The sequence below is a fragment of the Alligator mississippiensis genome, chromosome 4, assembly GCF_030867095.1.
Source record: "Alligator mississippiensis isolate rAllMis1 chromosome 4, rAllMis1, whole genome shotgun sequence".
Lineage (NCBI taxonomy): Eukaryota > Metazoa > Chordata > Crocodylia > Alligatoridae > Alligator > Alligator mississippiensis.
In genome coordinates, this window is record NC_081827.1 from 91,133,897 (window position 1) to 91,150,252 (window position 16,356).

At 43.6% G+C, this 16,356-nt stretch overlaps 1 protein-coding gene across 2 annotated transcripts; it reads left to right on the top strand.

The window, feature by feature from the left end:
* Positions 1-4,919: 4,919 nt before the first annotated feature.
* Positions 4,920-16,079, top strand: PDE6H (phosphodiesterase 6H). Of its 2 annotated transcripts, XM_019480880.2 has the most exons (5): positions 4,921-4,991; positions 7,591-7,649; positions 10,458-10,644; positions 11,158-11,198; positions 13,840-16,079. In XM_019480880.2, exons 3-5 carry the CDS (start codon positions 10,505-10,507, stop codon positions 13,914-13,916), a joined length of 258 nt encoding a protein of 85 aa, XP_019336425.1. In that variant the 5' UTR covers positions 4,921-4,991; positions 7,591-7,649; positions 10,458-10,504; the 3' UTR covers positions 13,917-16,079. The 2 variants fall into 2 exon arrangements, with proteins under 2 accessions (XP_019336426.1, XP_019336425.1); XM_019480881.2 differs by lacking the exon at positions 7,591-7,649 and having other exon boundaries at positions 4,920-4,991.
* Positions 16,080-16,356: the final 277 nt, after the last annotated feature.

A 16,356-nucleotide genomic window follows, 5' to 3' on the forward strand; every position in this document is an offset into this window, starting at 1 on the left:
GGAGAATCTGTTGCCAACGTACTGCACCTGTTTCTATCCCCAACAAGCCGGCTCACACTTGTAGTAATCACATTTTCTGTCCAAAGCTTCCAAACCCAATTAATCTCTGAGCATTTATGTGCATGTGTGACCCAGACACTGCAGCGAGGACAAATAATGCCAAAACATTATTGCCAACCCTCAATATTCAAACATCATGATTCAGGCTTCAAAAAAAATCACTGGGTTGCCTTAAAATTCATGAGAATTTACAGTAATATATGTTTTCCTTCCCCTGTTAAAAGAAATATCCTCATTATACTAATATTGTGTTCAACTTGTTTTCTGTGGGCAGGATTCAAAGCCTTGCATTAGGGATATGAAAGGTACTCAGGCACACTTAACCCACTAAATGAGTCAAAGTGGCCTTATACCATGGCTCACAGAATTCATAACATGTCTTCATTCAGACAGTAAAGCTCCCTAGTTATCTACATTAGGCTTCTATATGTAGCAGAAAACTATTCAAGTGGAGCCCTTGGGCATATCAGAGCACTCAAGATTTGTTCCAAGTCCAGGTACTCCTGGGAGACACCTAAACTTTGTGTAAGAAATGCAAAGACTAGAGCTGATGAAACCTCTCTTGGATCCAATGGGTATGCTATCCCCACTAAGAGACAGACTCTCTTTTGCCAGCTTCCAGGGTTGTTTATGCCTTTTACATTAAGCAGTCACTGGTTTAAAGAAGACAAATCAGAAATAAGCCTGACTAGAACCTAGGAGTCCTCCAGTGCATGCTCTTGCTTGGTCTCTTTCTAGCCCCATGTCTGTCATTCTTGGCTACCCAGTGGCCCAGCTTCAACAAGAAGGATAGAAAGTATTTTCACCCAGCCTGCTCTACAGCCTGGAAGCTAGGGCACCCTCCGAGAAAGTATAATGTGCACTTCACATTATACTCAAGGTAAGGAAGGCCTAGAATACAGGTCTCCTACTTCCAAGTGATGTGTTGTAATGCCCACCATATTTGGCAAAACATGAAAGACTGCACTACCAGCTTCAAAAAGGGGACTTCAGAAACTAATTACTCAGCTCCCTCAAGGGTGGGACTTGGCATTGAGAGTGACTGAAAATGCCTAACAGACAGTTTGAGTCATGCACCTAAGCTGTTGAATGGGGTAAGGATTCAGACATACCTTGTATTTTCATGCTTTTAGTTGGGTATCTTTAGGTACCTTAGGGTTGTCTGAAACACACTTTGAGGCTCCTATCACTCCCCATTCTCTGTCTAAAGCAACAGGGTGCTTGAACCCGAGTGTCTCTTAAAAACCTCTGAAGTCTCTCTATTTACTTTATAGGGATCCAAGTCTCCTAATCAGGTCATTCTCAACCACCCTCCATAGGCAAGTGCTCAAAAGTTAAGTCGGGCAACACCTAATCGTTCAACACCAGTTGGATGCTTTTAAGTCAGCTGGTCCAGAACGACCTTCACCCAAGAGTGCTGAAAGAGCTCGCCAAGTTCATAGTGATGCCTCTAGCAAGGCTGTTCAAGGAATCATGGAACTCAGTTGTCCCTAATGACTGGAAGAAAGTGAACATGGTACCTATCTTTAAGAAGGGAAAGAGGGTTGACTCTGCCAGCTATAGACCAGTCAGTGTGACTTAGGTTCTGGGGAAGATCTTTGAAAAAATTGTCAAGGAGACCATCACCCACAAGCTCGCATCTGGTGGGGTACTGAGAAGCAACCAGCATGACTTTGTAGAGGGGAGGTCATGCCTGACAAACCTGGTGTCCTTTTATGATCAGGTAACTAACCACCTGGACACGGGACAGGAGGTGGATGTCATCTACCTAGATTTCAGCAAGGCCTTTGATACTGTTTCCCATGAAATCCTCTCAGATAAGTTGTAGAGTTCTGGCCTAGACCAGGCTACAATGAGGTGGGTTGGGAACAGGCTCAGCGGCCGATCCCAAAGAGTCTTGATTGATGGGGTGGCCTCATCCTGGAAAGCTGTCTCCAGTAGTGTACCCCAGGGATCTGTGCTTGGGTCCATGCTTTTTAATATCTTGGATAAGGGAATATTAATAACTTGGATGAGGGAGTGAAAAGTGCAATGATTAAGTTTGCAGACAATACCAAACTGTGGGGACAAGTGGGCACATCAGAGGACAGGTCAAGGATTCAGGTCAACCTTGACAGGCTGGTCCCATGGGCTGAATGAAACCAGATGAGGTTCAACAGGGACAAATCCCAGGTCCTTCATCTGAGTAGGAAGAACCCTCACCATATCTGTACAATGAATTGTGGTCCACTGGCTGGCGCTGCATCCGAAAGGGACCTAGGGGGTGACACTTGATCAGAAGATGGCTATGAGCCACCAGGGTGATGAAGATGCCAACAGGGCAAATAGAACTCTGGAGTGCATCAGCAGATGTGTTGCCAACAGATCCAGGGAAGTGCTCCTCCCCATCTATTCGGCATTGGTGAGGCCACAGCTGGAGTAAATACATGCAGTTCTGGGCACCGCACTTCATGAAGGATGTGGACAAGCTCAAAAGGATGCAGAGAAGGACCACCCACATGATCAAAGGGCTAGGGGACAGGCCCTATGAGGAGAGACTTTGGGATCTGGGACTGTTCAGCCTGAGCAAAAGAAGGCTGAAAGGCAACTTCATAGCTGCTTACAAATATGTCAAGAGAGAACACCAGGACCAAGGTGAAAATCTTTTTAAGAAAGTCCCCCCTGGGAAGATGTGGACCAATGGATGCAAGCTAGTCAAGGAAAAGTTTTGGCTGGACATAAGGAAAAACTTCTTTTCTGTATGGGTAACTAGAATTTGCAACACACTTCCAGCAGAGGTGATGCAGTTGGCATCTCTGGTGGTCTTAAGAAGAGGCTGGACAAATACCTCATTGAGCTCATTTGAGCCCAATTACCTCCTACCCATGGCAGAGGATGTAACTTGATGATCTTATAGGTCCCTTCTGGTCCTTCTTTCTATGATTCTAAGCCAAGGCACTTGCTGTGAATCAAGATTCACCTGTTTCTCTTCCTTGCTTCCCTCCTTTGCCATTATGTGAATCCATGGGCCTGCCAGAAACATAACAGACACCCATCAGCCCTGGTTCTTCCCTCAGATCATAGTCTGTAATGTTGTTGGTAGCACACTTACTCATCTACTTTTCCACAGATTACTGGAAATGGAGGCAGATTGCATTGCCCTCTTTCTAGCTCTTGTCAAACCCTTTGTGCCAAAAATACTTTCTTTAGTCTCGTGAAGAAAGTCTGCCATCGTGTCCTAAGAGCAATAGGAACTGACTCCGTTTATCTCAGCAAAGTTTTGGCTCTGAAACAATGATGAAAATATAAAATCTTCATAGATTCATAGATGTTAGGGTCGGAAGGGACCTCAATAGATCATCGAGTCCGACCCCCTGCATAGGCAGGAAAGAGTGCTGGGTTTAGATGACCCCAGCTAGATGCATATCTAACATCCTCTTGAAGACCCCCAGGGTAGGGGAGAGCACCACCTCCCTTGGGAGCCCATTCCAGACCTTGGCCACTCTAACTGTGAAGAAGTTCTTCCTAATGTCCAGTGTAAATCTGCTGTCTGCTAGCTTGTGGCCATTATTTCTTGTAACCCCTGGGGGCGCTTTGGTGAGTAAAGCCTCACCAATTCCCTTCTGTGCTCCCATGATGAACTTATAGGCAGCCACAAGGTCTCCTCTCAGCCTTCTCTTGCAGGGCTGAAGAGGTCCAGGTGCCCCAGTCTCTCCTCATAGGGCTTGGCCTGCAAGCCCTTAACCATACGAGTGGCCCTTCTCTGGACCCTCTCCAGGTTATCCACATCCCTCTTGAAGTGCGGTGCCCAAAATTGTACGCAGTATTCCAACTGTGGCCTGACCAGCGCCCAATAGAGGGGAAGTATCACCTCCTTGGTTCTGTTCGTCATGCATCTGCTGATACACGATAAAGTGCCATTAGCTTTCCTGATGACTTCCGTCACACTGACGACTCATGTTCATCTTGGAGTCCACTGGGACTCCAAGATCCCTTTCCGTTTCCGTGCCTCCAAGCAGGTTATTTCCTAGGCAGCAGGTATGCTGGACATTTTTCCTCCCTAGGTGCAGCACTTTGCATTTCTTCTTGTTGAATTGCATTCTGTTGTTTTCTGCCCATATGTCCAACCTGTCCAGGTCTGCTTATAGTTGTTCCCTGCCTTCCGGTGTGTCCACTTCTCCCCACAGTTTTGTGTCATCTGCAAACTTGGACAGAGTACACTTCACTCCATCGTCCAAGTCGCTGATGAAGACATTGAGGAGTATCAGTCCAAGGACTGAGCCCTGCGGGACCCCACTGCCCACACCCTTCCAGGTCAATACCGACCCATCCACTATGACTCTCTGGGTATGACCCTCTAGCCAATTTGCCACCCACCAGACTGTGTAGTCATCTAAGTCACAACCTCTTAACTTGTTCACCAGTATGGGGTGGGATAGCGTATTGAAGGCCTCATTGTTCACTAATTCATTGCCAATGAGTTTGCTGGAAATATAAAATTTCTGTAGAATTGTGGGTGAAGTTTAATTGATAATTTCCATCCCTTCCCTTCCTCCTGGCACTGCAGGGGCTGTACAGGTTTGTGTTCCAGGATGTTGGTGATTTGTCATCTTCAATCTTGCTTCCTAAAGATCATGTAGAAATGTCATCATAGGGGCTTAAAAAAACAAAGCTCTCTCTTCTTGGGTGAAGCCATGAAACCAAACACCCTTCCTTAAAGGGAACGTAATGCCTTTAAACCTCCCCTGAGCTGAACCTTCAGTAAAGCCAGGATCAGAGCTGTCAAGAGATGTTTACTCCTCCTCCTAGGATGAATGGCCTGTGATTGGTCCTTCACCCTGTGATGTCACCTGATAGTAGGGTATATCGGGTGGAGGAGCTGCTTGGAGACACATTTCTCTTCATCCAGAAGGCAGGTGATTTAATGAACTCCAAGAGGAGCATTCTTGACTGTAAGTGTTCCCTATAACTTCTCTGTACCCCAGCTACATGGGGAGGAGGAAAGAAATGAGGATTGGCTCAGAAACTGGGATTAGGAAAAGTCCAATGAAACCTAATGGGACTAGATTAGATTTTTGTGGCTAGAAAAGCCCTACAGGAATCACTTGCAACAGCTAGGAGGGGAGAAATTGTATTTCTTGTGTAATGTTGTAAAGCTCTTCATTTAGTGTCAGGTTCATTGACAAAAGCAGATGTTAAGTGCTGTGGGGTGGTCTGCTTCTGAGGCTCATCAGTCTGGAAGCAGTTTCTTTCTTAGTATGTCCGCTGGTGACTGGTGGGATTGCACTACTGGCTGGCCATTGTGGAATTTGTTTAATCCTTTTTGTGGCTAGAACCCAGGTTAGTACCTGGGTACTTGCAGGGCAGGCTTGTAAAAGGAAGGTTGCAGGGAACTGTGGTAAGGACACCATTGCAGTCCAGAACTTGACTGGTGTGTACAAGATACTGCCACATCATCATTTGGTATCTGAGGGGCACAAATATGAGGAAGTCCACATTGTTAGATACCCCTATCCTGTGTATGATTATATACCCTATATCCTCCTGCCGGCTGGACGTGTTCTAGTCTCACAATTTAACCATGGCAGGATGCGTTGGAGCTGCCTGCCATTTCCAGAAAGGAGGATGCAACAAGAATACAGTTCCACTTAAAACTAGATTTAGTTATTTTTCTTTTCAAGAGTATCCTGTCTTTGCTTATCCTTGGTCTTTAAACCATTGCTAATGAAAAGAGCCTGAGAACTCAGAGCTATAGGATATGGGCATCAGTCATGGCTGAGGCTGGAAATATTCATAATATATACCTAGGTAGCCAGTTCAAACAGCTGACATTTAGAGCTGTGGGTCTTCTCTCCCTTATCTGCAACCTTGTGTGATACTGGTTACTAAATTGCGTAGCTAAAGCATTGCTGCAATGAAGGTCACAGCAGTACACAAGGAAACATACCCGAGACTGAATTAATTTGTGGAGGGAATGTAGTAGCAAGAACATATTTACCAGAGATTATATATAATTTAAAGACAATTGTTGTAAGGATGACCACAACTCATATGGATCCAGTACCTTCCATTTTGGGAGCACTGCTGAAGGTTGCAACACATGTGGAATAGTCTGTGTCTGATGGCTTCTGACATAGCTTAACTTAAACCTATGTCTGTCATTGCTCTAAAGAAGATCATGCTACTTGTCTAGGCTGTCTGTCAAGGAATCTGATCATACAAGATCAGAGATTAAAGCCATGAGGAAAGAGGATTAAAAAGAAGGCACGTGGGAACACTAAGAAAGGTGGGGAGGGGGATTAGCTTGGGGTGAGGCGAGATGTCATATGACATAATCTGGATAAGCATATTACCAGGTATTGGGTAAAATTTAGAATTCAAGACACAAGAAAGGTCATTAAACAACAGTTAATCTTGGTTGAGAAAAAATGCTGTTTGATGCAGCCTCTCTCTGTATAAGAGAAGATGAAGAGTCTTCCAGCCTTTATTGGAAAAGAACTGGAATTCATAGCTAATTTTCTTAGTCGATTTACTAGTTCTTCTAGACCAACTGATAATGAGGGCCAGAAAACATGACTGGAAGGCTGTGCTGTGTGTATCCACTTCTTTGGTGAGTCCTGGACTACAGCACCATTCCTTGGTCCTGTGGTGTTCAGGAGGAATTGGTCACAGACACAGGGACTGGGGAAGATTTGATAGTATGGGGGAATGATCTCTGAACCACAATCAAAGATCCCTTTTCAGCTTCACTTTGCCTTTTTCAAGATGGAAAATACCTTCTGCTGACTGAGTAGTGTAACAATGGCAGTGTCAATGTGATTCCTAGCTTGAGATGAAAAAAAGTTGAACTCACCCAACACTAAGTCTCTTCCTACACCAAAGCTCTGCTCTTTTCCCTCAGTGTGGTAGCAGGTTGTCCTGATGAGTGGAGAGAACAAGGTCAATGAGTTTGGTGAGGGGAAAGGAGACATCTAATCATTTACTGTTGTATACCATTTCTTCCCTGCCCTATTGGTTTAGTCTAGGTGAGAAACAGGAGGTAGCATGGTTTCATCTGAGGCTTTCTCCCACCAAAATCCAGGTGCTGGATGGCTCTGTTGCCTCCCTGAGGAGTGGGATAGGGAACCCTGTGAAGCCCAGAGATTAAGCCTTCCTAGTAACTGCTTTTTCCTCCAGACTGAAGTTCAGGGTCAAGGGGATGCTGATTCTCAAGTGCATTCTGGCCTGCCCAGAGTGTAGTGCTCACTGCCAGCCTTGTATATTATAAATGAGAGAGCAATATCACTGCAAGGTCATTGATCACAGCTGCTCCTCTGGAGTCTTTTGGGGTTTTTTCGCATAGCATTTGAAATTTTAAATCAGCATTTTTAACCAGTGTGGTGAATTTCATTGTCCTGGAGGTGGCCAGGGAAAGGAGTCGCCAGCCACACACTGATTCTTACAAGGTGAATCAAAGCTGTTTAGAGCTGTCCTGTGGCTAGTGATTACACAGGCATATCGACTCAATGCTTCTCCTAACTGCACACTCTATTGATTACTGTTGCTTTTCAGGATGGTGCCTAACGCTGTAACCATGGACTTAGGCAGAGACAGCCCCTTCATACCATGAGGTACAATTTTAATACTCAAGGGGTAACATTTGTGCAAAGCAGCCAGCTTCTTAAATCTTTGCGAGTCTTTTATATAGCACTTCCTCTGGGAAGAAGGATGGTCTTGTGGTTAAGGAACTAAGGGTGTATCTACACGAGACACTTTACTGAGGAACAGACTAATTTGTTGCTCAGTAAAACATTACCGTGTACACATTCAGGGCAATAGGGTGCAGTAGACTTATTTACTGCACTGCTAGATAGGCCCATCAGATACAAGTGGTATCTGTCAGCACAATAAATTATTGCACTTAAGCACATGTACAGACAGAGCAGCTGGCTGGGGGGACAGTGTGCCTCGAGATGGGGGAGCAGGGACTGGTTCCTCCCCTTTCTCCATATGCCTCAGTGCGGGGGCTCCACTGCAGAGCAGCTGGCTGGGGCACAGTGTACCTCAAGATGGGGGAGCAGGCAGGGGACAGTGAGTCAGGTGTGAGGGGCACCAGCAGGCCGGCGGGATGGGGAGCTGTGGGTTGGGGGTGAGGGGCATCGGCAGGGCCAGAGGACTGTTTTCTACCTAAACTATTTACAAGGTTGGAACTGGACATCATGTTTACAAATGGGTCCTGGTACAAAAAAGGTTGAGAACTACTGGTCTAGCATATATACATTTTCAAGGCTGCTCCTGGCTGCAGCTGCAAACTCACTCATCTCTTCTTTGGGGATGGCTACAACTCTTTGATCTCTTGTGTAGCATATTGCAGCAGGAGGGGATGCATCTTCATGTGCAATTAATGAGAAGCCATAAACTCTGGCACATATAGCACCAGAGTTTATTGCTCCCTGACATTGCGTTTACACGTGCACCCAGGGCTGCAGCATATTGAGTCAGGTGAGAGCAGCTCTGGCTGGCAGGGGGCCCCAGGAGTCGCTTATGAGTTCACTTAGGACTCACATAGAAGCTCATCGCTTTGGATGTGGTAACACCATATCAAAAAACCATGTGGTATGCCGGTCTTGACACAGTTTAAATGGAAATGCTAAGATGTGTTCTTCCCTCTTGCACTTCAGGTTTGTTTGTTTTTTTTCCCCTGCTTCTCCTCTCTAGTGTTTTTTTTTTAAGGAAGGCATTATAGCCATTTCAGATACAGTCTTGCAAACAGTTCCCTCATTCTCAAACAGGCAGTGATTTAAATCTGAGACAATGCTGTCAGATCTTTGCTGGCATTTATAGTTTGAAAATTAAGATTTTTCTTTTAAGGTCTTTAGAATCACTGGGGTGATACTTGGGATTATGCCAGTGTTACTGTGCTGAGAGTTAAACCCTCAGCACCACAACTTTAAAGCTAATTCTATCATTTGTCAGTAAATGAAGGATTTATGGTAGGAGTTAAGTAATAACCATTGAGAGCAGAGAAGGGAGGGGTATGATTACAGAGAGGGGAGATGATAGTCAAATATCTTTTCTATAAGGGAACTTGTATATAAAAGCCATTGTGTTACTCATGGTGTACACTAATCAGCATCAGATTTATTTAAATAACTGAGACCCCTTATTAGACACAGGTATCAGAGATCTGTATCTGGTTGGGAGTGGAATTATGGCATCCTTGGATATGGAAGTAGGAGCCCTACAAATTGAGGCAAGAGAAGTGATGTCCTCTGGATGCCACTCAGTGGAATATATGTCCTTTCCAGGCCTCCATGCTCTAAGGGGCAACAGGGGCCAAACGGTTCTTTACCCATGTTTACAGTATGCCAAGTACATACTATAAATACTGAGAACCACACACTGGTAGTTATTGACCTTATTTTCTTTTTATAGAGTAGAGTTCAGGCTTGATAAATATACAGTAATAAAGTATACAAAGCCACTGCACATAAGCACTTGAACTCATACAAATGGAAAACATATTTTGAACCTTCAACCTTTTCCTGCTTCCCCACATTCCAAGCAATGAATAATTGTTCCCAAATTATATTTTGAACTGCTTTACAATCCAGTTTTAAATATCTGGGGTGCTCTCTACTATTTCCCCAGGAGGATGATATTCCATATTGCCCTAATATTCTAAATCAGAGGTTCCCAAGCACCAGACCAGGGACTGGTACCAGGCTGTGAAGGGTTGACTGACGGGTCGTGGCATGAGCTGCCTGCTTAGACCCCCATCTGTCCACCTGGGTGAGCAGCTTCCGCCCCAGCTGTCATGTGTGGGGTTAAAGCTGGTCAGCAGGACAGCCCCATTAGGGAGGCAGCTGGCTCCACGCGCCGCATCCTGCTCCCGTGCTGGTCTGCAGTATAAAAAAGGTTGGGAACAACTGTTCTAAATGATTATAAACTTTTTCTTAGAGTGGTGTGGCTCCAAATAGGTGCATGCTTAATCTGTAAATAAAAAATTAATATAAAAAAATGTCATATGGGAGAAAACCCATTGTCTAGCTCTATTGGTATTAGTTTTCCTACTCTGTCACAACTGACAGTTGGAACCTCTGACCTAGCAATCTAACCCCAGCGCTAGCCATTAATAAAAGCTTGGGCCAAAGATATAACCTTCTGTCTCCCAGCAGGTCATTGTGCAATATCATACTATGAAAATAAATGTCTTTCTGTCCCCAGCTGCTTTGTACGTGCTTTCGAACACAAAGACTTCCCATTCTAATCCTAGCAAGTATGACTGCAGATGTTCCAGTCCTGTTGCAGCCTTCTATTTAATTTCCAGGCTCTAGCTACAGCTATGATTTTTCTTTGGACCCTTCACTAGCTGATGGTAACTAGGAGTTATACATTTGGTATGCTCCCTTCATTCATTTTCTGCATTTGTCTTACAGGCAGAAAGCTGTGAAAGAGGACTGTCCTTGCACACAGCAACCCCAAAATGAGTGAAAAGACCACCCTAACTCCAGGAGAGATACCAGCATCATCTGGCCCCACCACACCACGCAAGGGGCCTCCCAAGTTCAAGCAAAGACAGACAAGACAGTTCAAGAGCAAGCCTCCTAAGAAAGGAGTGAAAGGGTAAGTGCATTAAGGAGCTGACTGAAAGCAGTGCAGCCGTTCACATATGCTAGTCACAGGCCATGTGGTGCGCTTCTAATTGATTTGATCCACCTTTTCATATATGCATCCTGACTTCACAGAAACACTGAGAAGGCAGGATCTGTTCTGAAGGAGGGAAAATCTTGCTGGTGCTGACACTTCTTACATATGAATCCAGTAACTGTGCACCAAGTTTTCCATGGAACTCAGTAGGAAAAACTTTGAAACAAACCTGCTATACCATGTTACTCCTAGGGAAGTCCTGCACAATATTCCCCTTCCTTCTACAGTGAAGAACTTATGAGAGCTATTCTTTCACCTCTGGTGATGATCTTGAGCTCTAACATTACAGGGGCAAAAGAAGAGCCTTACTGAGCAGCTCCCTTTTTTCTAGGCCTCTGTCTCCCATCATTTGGAAAATCCTTGTGAGAGCTAGCTTTCTCTTCAGGTTCTATTCAAGCTCCACCTTACTTGTGTTGTCCTTTCCCATAGGTTTGGGGATGATATTCCAGGCATGGAGGGACTTGGAACAGGTAGGCATATGGAATATTGTTCTTTTACTATTCTTGTTACAAGAACAATCAGTCATGATTCATTATTTATAGGGAATATCCGTTACAATCTGGTGTTAATCTTCTTTCTTTGCCTTCATGCTATAGTACTGTAGGACTGGCCAGGTGCAATTTTCTTTCATCATAATCAACTATGTAATGAACTATGCGACTAGGAAAATATTATGAAAAAAATCACTACATTTATATGCATTTTTAAATGTTTTCACTCCGATGTGAATGTGCTCATTCTGCATTTGCTTTCTGTAAATATTCTTGCAAATGATTTCCTCAGCAGGGATGTTCACAGAAAAAATCTACGCCAATAATGAAGAGAAGTCACAGAAAGTGCATTTCAAATTGTTGCTTGTTAATATTCCCACCAGAATCTCAAATTCTAGGAGTTACATTCATCCAGTTGGGAATCAGAAACACATTATATGTTACCCTGCAATTAGTCAAAACAGCTCTGGCCATGGACAATTTGAAAACAAAAGAGAAGGAATGAAAAGTAAATTGAATAATTAGAAACATTTTCTTTGAGTCATTTACACAGATCTAATCATAGGTGGTTCTAAGATTTTAAAAAGGAGGGGTGCAGATGGTGTGGTACATCATCACATACAACATAACACATTTTTCTCCAGTTAAACTAGAAGCTTTACTAATATGCTCAGTTTAAAATCAAAGCAAAAACAAATGTAAAATGTAATTATTGGAATGTGCACTAATTTGCTAGAGAATATGTTAATTTAAAAAAAATATAAAGCAAAAAAAATAGTCAAAATAGTCAAATAATATTGTGTCATTAGTCCTGTAGTCATAGTTAAATATACTTCTCTTCTTCAGATATAGCATTTTGACAGTGTCTCCGATATTTGGTGTCAGTTTGACTACACCTGAGTCAATATTAGGGGTGTGCAAAGTGGGCTCTATTTGATTCGGATTCAGCCCGAATCACTGTCTCTGAGTCTATTTGTTGATTCAATTCCCTGATCTGAATCAATGAATCAAATCACTGTCCCCAATTCGATTCAGCTGAATCCGAATCTGAAGATTCGATGCTGATTCGGAGAATCAGCGATTCGGACATGGACACAGCTTTAAAAGTTTTTTCTATATACCTCGAGGTAGCAGGCATGGCTCATGATCACCGCGATGCTGGGGCCCATGGAGCATCCCACAGGAGTACGGGGGGGCCCTCCACATGCTCGGCGGCAAACCCAGAAGTGGACCGGAAGTGCTCCCAGTCCACTTCTGGGTCTGCCAGAGAGCACGCTGGAGGACTCCCCCATGCCTCCTCGGCTCAGCGATCAGCCACAGGGGGACCCCGGGTGCCCCCCCCAGACCCAGGAGGCACCAGTCGCCAAGCCAGGGAGGTGCAGGGGGGGGCCCACAGCATGTTCCCCAGCAGACCTGGAAGTGGACCAGAAGTGCTTCTGGTCCACTTCCGGGTCTGCTGTTGAGCATACTGGGGAGCTCCCCATGCTTCTGAGACATTCCATGTGCCCCAGCATCGCAGCACTCACAAGCCACCTGCTACCTAGAGGTATGTAGAAAAACCATTTAAAGCTGTCTCTATGTCCAAATCGATTTTGAGGATGCCGATTCGATTCAGAAAGATTAAAGGGTCCTCTGATTTGATTTGGATTTGGAGATTTGGCCACTGAAATTGGGACGAATCTCCACCGAATCGAATCAGGGACTGAAGCTTTGCACAGCCCTAGTTAATATTACTACACCTTAGTTAAGATTTTTAGCTAGAGTTAAAAGTCTGCACAGCTGTGAAATAGAGAGACATTACTGGTTAACAGACAGTGCAACTACAGAAGAAAGGATAGTTTAACCAGTGGAATGCTAAGACCCTTAAAAAGGAGAGGGGCATTACAAGCTGGCAGAGGGTAGATTCAGACTGGACATCAGGAGGCGCTACTTCACTGTCAGGGCGGCTAGGATCTGGAACCAATTTCCAAGCGAAGTGGTGCTGGCTCCTACCCTGGGGGTCTTTAAGAGGAAGTTAGACGAACACCTCGCTGGGGTCGTTTGACCCCAGTACTTTTTCCTGCCATGGCAGGGGGTCGGACTTGATGATCTGCTCAGGTCCCTTCTGATCCTACCAACTATGAAACTATGTTTGGAGTGGAAGAAGATTAGCTGGAATCAGGAAGATGATAATGATCCATGAAGTCAATTGACTCCCTCACTGCTGCCTAAATAGAAAGGCCTCTGCCTCTTCCAGGCCCAGGGAATTGGTTTTTAAAGTTTGGGTAGAGCAAGAATCAAGAATCAAATTGGGGTGTGACTACACCACTGCATCCCCCACCCCCATCTGCTTCTGGATCTAGTTATCAATTACTGAAGATGAGATACCAGATCATAAGGACAGTTGGTTGGTTTTGATTCAGCTATAATACCATGCAAGATCATTGATCTTGTTCAGTGTTGTAGGAGATGACATATATGACTGGAAGAACTCACTTGTCTGCCAAGTCTTTAAGTGGAAGCCCATTTTCCTTGCTCCTACCTCAGGAAGTATAAAGTAAATTAGGCTGCCCAGCCCTATGAACAGCAATGTGTGTGAGGTGTAATGATCTTGCCCTGTTTTTCTCCTCCTCCCTTGCAGATATCACAGTGATCTGTCCATGGGAGGCTTTCAGTCATCTGGAACTGCATGAGCTGGCCCAGTTTGGGATCATCTAAGTAACTGGAGTCACTGCTGGTCCTAGCAACTTCCAGTGTTTCAGAAAGGTCTTCATCAATGTTGACACTTTTTTCAGCTCTTCCATCCACCTGATGACATTTTATTGATCATGTGTAGAAGGGACTTTGTGACACTGAGCTAATTCTGAACAATTCCTTCTCAGATTAACTTGGCTAGAAGTTATCAAGGACCCTGAATAACCAACATGGTTCATCAGATGAACTTAGTGGGGATATTTAACTACATCTGAATGCTCTTTCTTCTCCCTGGTATATTCAACATGTTTGTGATATCAACCCTGTATCTTAGGTTACTTTGTGTGTGGATTTTTATTCTGTATCCCCCCAGCTACTTGAGATACTGTGTGTATGTGTACTCTGTTTAAAATCTCACTCTGTATTGCCACTCTCTCATTGAAAGGTGATGTTGTATTAAGCTTTCTTAGAATGTTCTCCCGTCCAGGGTTTCTCTGGACACAAGAAGTCCAACCAATGTAATGATATTCCATGACATCTGGGCCAGTTGTCCATTATTCTCAGGAATGTGGAATAGGTTTTAAGAGTCATCTGTTTAGCCATTTTAGCACCTTTCAATAGAAAAGTGAACCTGGACTCTCTCCCTTGGATATCCATAATAAATTATTATTAAGATTCAGTTTATCAACAAGAGGAAAGAAGGGACTGGGAATATTGTATCTACCCTGGATTATCAATAGGTTAGTTAAGTAACCGTTAGATTTCAGTTATTACAGTAAGGACAGATGAAAGCCTGAATGTCCAAGATCACTAACCAGTTTAAGAAGATGAAGTCAAACTGCAATTTGTCACTTAACAGTGACATACAGTATAGGAAGAAGATTTGTTTTATTCTTATAATCTGTCTGGGGAAAAGTTGCTTGGTCCCAATTTTGGATTTCACAATAAATTTAATGAGCACCTCTCTCAACGGTGGGATTTTTTTCTTTCTTAATTAGGAACATGTCAAGAGCAGTCAATATTATAGTAATTTTTTTTTAATTCAGACTGACAGTCCATTGGAGAGAACACCAAGGTGTTGATACTCTTCTCTTTTCTAAAATAGTGCCATTCCCTGTCAGCAACTACCGGGCTATTAACAAAGTTCCCTTTTTAGAGTTCGGGAGGTTAAAAATAAAGAAATTAAAAAGAGATACTGAAAAGGTTCCTCTTCTGAATATTAGACAGGCACATTCCTTTTTACCAACAGAGTACGGCTAATATGTCTCATTCTTAAAGAGCCTAAAATTAGCACTCTCCTTAACATTCCCATATTTGGCTGAATACCTGTTGTATACAAATTTTGGGTCACCTTTTCTTGTTCCTATTTGTTTTAACATGTTTACAGAGGCACAGTTTGAATAAAAGAAATAATACATAATTCAGAGAGATTACATTTGCTCCTTTTAATTGTTGACAATGTTAAGATTTATAAAAGGAATTTTAAAACACGGTGTCTATTCTTTTTGAGAGAGAGAGAGAGACCCTGAAATTTTAATTTTCAGAAGCAGCAGTGAGAGATGAAAATGGTGCAAGGAAGAAAATACTTCAAATATCCTGTCAAAATATTACAGCAGTAACACATGGTAATAAATTACGCATTGTTCTTTTATTAAAAAAAAAATTAAAATGTTTTAAAATCTTGAAAATATGATCTCAATTTCTTAAATGATATACAAAGAATAGGAGAAGTAAGGATTTCTTAGGGTGATACTGTAAGGAGTGACCTAGAAACCTCTACTCGAAGACGAAGAAGAAGAGAATGCTATGTGAAGAATGCCCATCTGCAATGATAAGGAGGAGACAGTCTTAGATAAAGGGGGCTTGAAAACAAAAGAAGAAACAGAGTACTGGGTTAAAGGGCTCATTAAAATACTAAAAATCACACCCCTAGGTGGGGAAAAAGTATGCTAATGAAACACACATGTATGTAAATGAGATACATGGCTAAAACACAGGTATAGAGACATGCTCAGTAAAGAACTTCTTGCGTCACTCACTTATAACCAATCATCAAACAAGCATGCTTTTGAAGGCTTGAAAACTCCTGTATAAAAGATGCTTAGAAGTAGTAGCGGGTGTGCTTGTTACGTGAATTATTCCGCTTGCACCTTTTATTGCTAGCAATAAACCTTCTTTGTACTTTCACCCCTGGTATCTTTATTGGCCTTTGCATACCGGGCACGATCCCAGACTTGAGCTGGGGCACAACAGTTTTTGGCACCCCAGATGGGACTGCCTTAGATAAGGCTTTGCCCGGACTGACGACCAGCCGACCGCTCCTCCGGAACGAATGTCAGGCGCACCCCGGGATCTCTTTTCCCGGTAAGACTTTTGCTTCAGGGGGAGCTGGATCGCTGAGGCAGCAGTAGCCTAACGGTGCAACGCCATAGAGTGAAAGTACCAGTAACAGGCACTTGGGTGA